This window comes from Atta cephalotes (assembly GCF_000143395.1).
Source record: "Atta cephalotes unplaced genomic scaffold scaffold00001, whole genome shotgun sequence".
NCBI lineage: Eukaryota > Metazoa > Arthropoda > Insecta > Hymenoptera > Formicidae > Atta > Atta cephalotes.
Genome location: NW_012130065.1, coordinates 12,443 through 14,875, shown reverse-complemented (window position 1 = coordinate 14,875; position 2,433 = coordinate 12,443). Strand labels below are relative to the sequence as shown.

At 32.3% G+C, this 2,433-nt stretch overlaps 1 protein-coding gene across 1 annotated transcript in view; it reads right to left on the bottom strand.

Moving 5' to 3' along the window:
- LOC105617586 (lipase 3-like) overlaps positions 1-2,433 on the bottom strand; it is a 25,611-nt gene that overhangs the window by 13,249 nt on the left and 9,929 nt on the right. Inside the window, exons 2-3 of the mRNA XM_012199146.1 lie at positions 589-832; positions 347-505 (exon numbers count right to left, since the gene is read on the bottom strand). Of these exons, the coding sequence (XP_012054536.1) occupies positions 347-505; positions 589-832 (403 nt within the window). The remainder of the gene's footprint in view (positions 1-346; positions 506-588; positions 833-2,433) is intronic.

Genomic DNA, 2,433 nt, shown 5'->3' with positions numbered 1-2,433 from the left:
GTGTGTGTGTGTGTGTGTGTGTGTGTGTGTGTGTGTGTGTGTGTGTGTGTGTGTGTGTGTGTGTGTGTGTGTGTGTGTGTGTGTGTGTGTGTGTGTGTGTGTGTGTGTGAGAGAGAGAGACGTATATAACGACTGATATTAATTAACGTAATAATATCACAAATAAATAATAATTTTAAATTAATAAATCCTCTGTATATTTAATATAAGTTTAATTATTTTGCTAGAATAATTTTAAAAAATTACTTTAAAAATGAAATTTCAAAAAAAAAAATATATATATATAAAAGTATGAGATAATGCTTATGTATAATAATATAATTAATATTAAAGGCAGTATTAGTACCGTATCAAATTGTTCAATGTTGAATCCACACAGCAAAAACATAAAATTAGAACATATTGGTTGGGTAAATGCTTTTTCTGCGCACACTAATTGTTGAATTACTTTTATGAAATCGTGGTTAGGATTGAATTTGTACAAGCCAATTAAATTCCAGAAATACTGCAATCATGTATTCATATTGTTAGATACAGATAATATTTGAGTTTGATTAAAATCAATTTTTTTATTCAAAAATTACGTACGTCAAAGCCGACGGAAAATTGCGACAGCACTTGCAAGGGACTCTTCATCCTGCCGCAATAAGCGATCGGGGACAGAGCATGCATCTCCTTGATATAATTTTGATACTTAGGTCGTTCTGTCGTCATGACAAAGAAGGAAGTGGTACCTTGGCTGTGCCCTATATAGAACATTTTTTTGCGGCCAGTGGTCTTTACAATATAATCTATCATTGCCGGAAGATCATATACACCAATCTCGTGCCAGCTGCAATATGCAATAGGAGCATGCACTTGCATGAATTACTGCATTTAGCTAAAAAAAGGAAGGTACTAAAAATCGAAAATATTATTCTTATGTGCCAAATTTTAATTATTATTATAGATTTTTATTGATATACTTTTATATATGCAGCTTGTATATATAATGCGTTTTTTATGTAACAGTTTTGTTCGTAAAGATGGAGATATTAATATTTGTGTAATATGTTTAATGTGTCTTTCGAAGATAATTAATTAAATTTTTTTGATGAGAGATAATAGATCATTAAAACAATGCTTTTTTCAAGATAAATATGAATTTTGGACCAAGATTCTTCTCTCAAATTATCATCTTATTGTTCATGAAATCCAGAATAATGACTGAACTTTGTTGAAAACTTTTATGACAATTTTTTTATTGCAACAAAAATGTCTTAATATTTTTTTAAATCAAGCTTTAAACTAAATTTTTTACGAAATCTTGAACTTGAGATTAAAAATATGGTTTTATTACATAGTCTTTAATTTTTATAATCATTAGTTGAAAATTGTAAACTTCATCAAAGAAGAAATTAATTCCTTCCGTCACAAAGTGAAAAGGTAATTATGACATACAAAAAGATTTTTAAATTAATTCTGATTTGTTGCCTATTATATATATATATCTATATTTATGTCTAAATGTAAAAATATCAAGTAGTAGATTATGAACATATATTATACCTATTAATTATATCTTACTGTTATGAAATTATCATATTTGAAATGATTAGTACAAATGCAAGTTAAGGAAATAAAGAATAAGTATTATATCAACTTTGCTTCCGCCGTTTTCTTATAGACAACTTTAGCGGTAAGTGGTGATCGAAATAAATAAATCATAGACGTCAATAAACTTGGGCATCTGTCAACATAATCCCATAGAAACATTAGTCGATTTGTGTCTGCATCATAAAGTTATTCTCGATTGAAAATGTCAGTTTACGAACCAAATTCTCGTCATTTGCGGGAGGTTTTAATTTTTTGCTTCAATATGAAGAAATCTGCGGCTCATCGAATGCTCTCAAATACTTATGGTGAGACCGCTATTAGTGAAAGAACGTGTCGTGAGTGGTTTCAACGCAAGAACGGTGATTTTGACGTCCAAGGTCATGCTCTGTATTTGATGGTACCAGCTTGGCGTAGTGTATTATGAACTGTTAAAATCGACTGAAACACAGGCGATCGGTATCGATGCGTTTGAGCCGAGCATTGAAAGACAAACGGCAATACAACGAGAGACACGATAAAGTGATTTTGCAGCATGACAATGCTCGACTCCATGTTGCGAAAGTGGTCAAGACATACTTGGAAACGTTGAAATGGGAAGTCCTACCCCACCTGCCGTATTCTCCAGACGTTGCTCCCTCTGACTATCACTTGTTTCGATCAATGGCATACGGCCTGGCTGACCAGCACTTCCGGTCTTATGAAGTAAAAAATTGGATCGATTCGTGGATAGCCTCAAAAGATGACCAGTTTTTTCGACGCGGGATTCGTACGCTACCCGAAAGATGGGAGAAAGTAGTGGCCAGATGATGGACAATACTTTGAATCATAAATGTATAA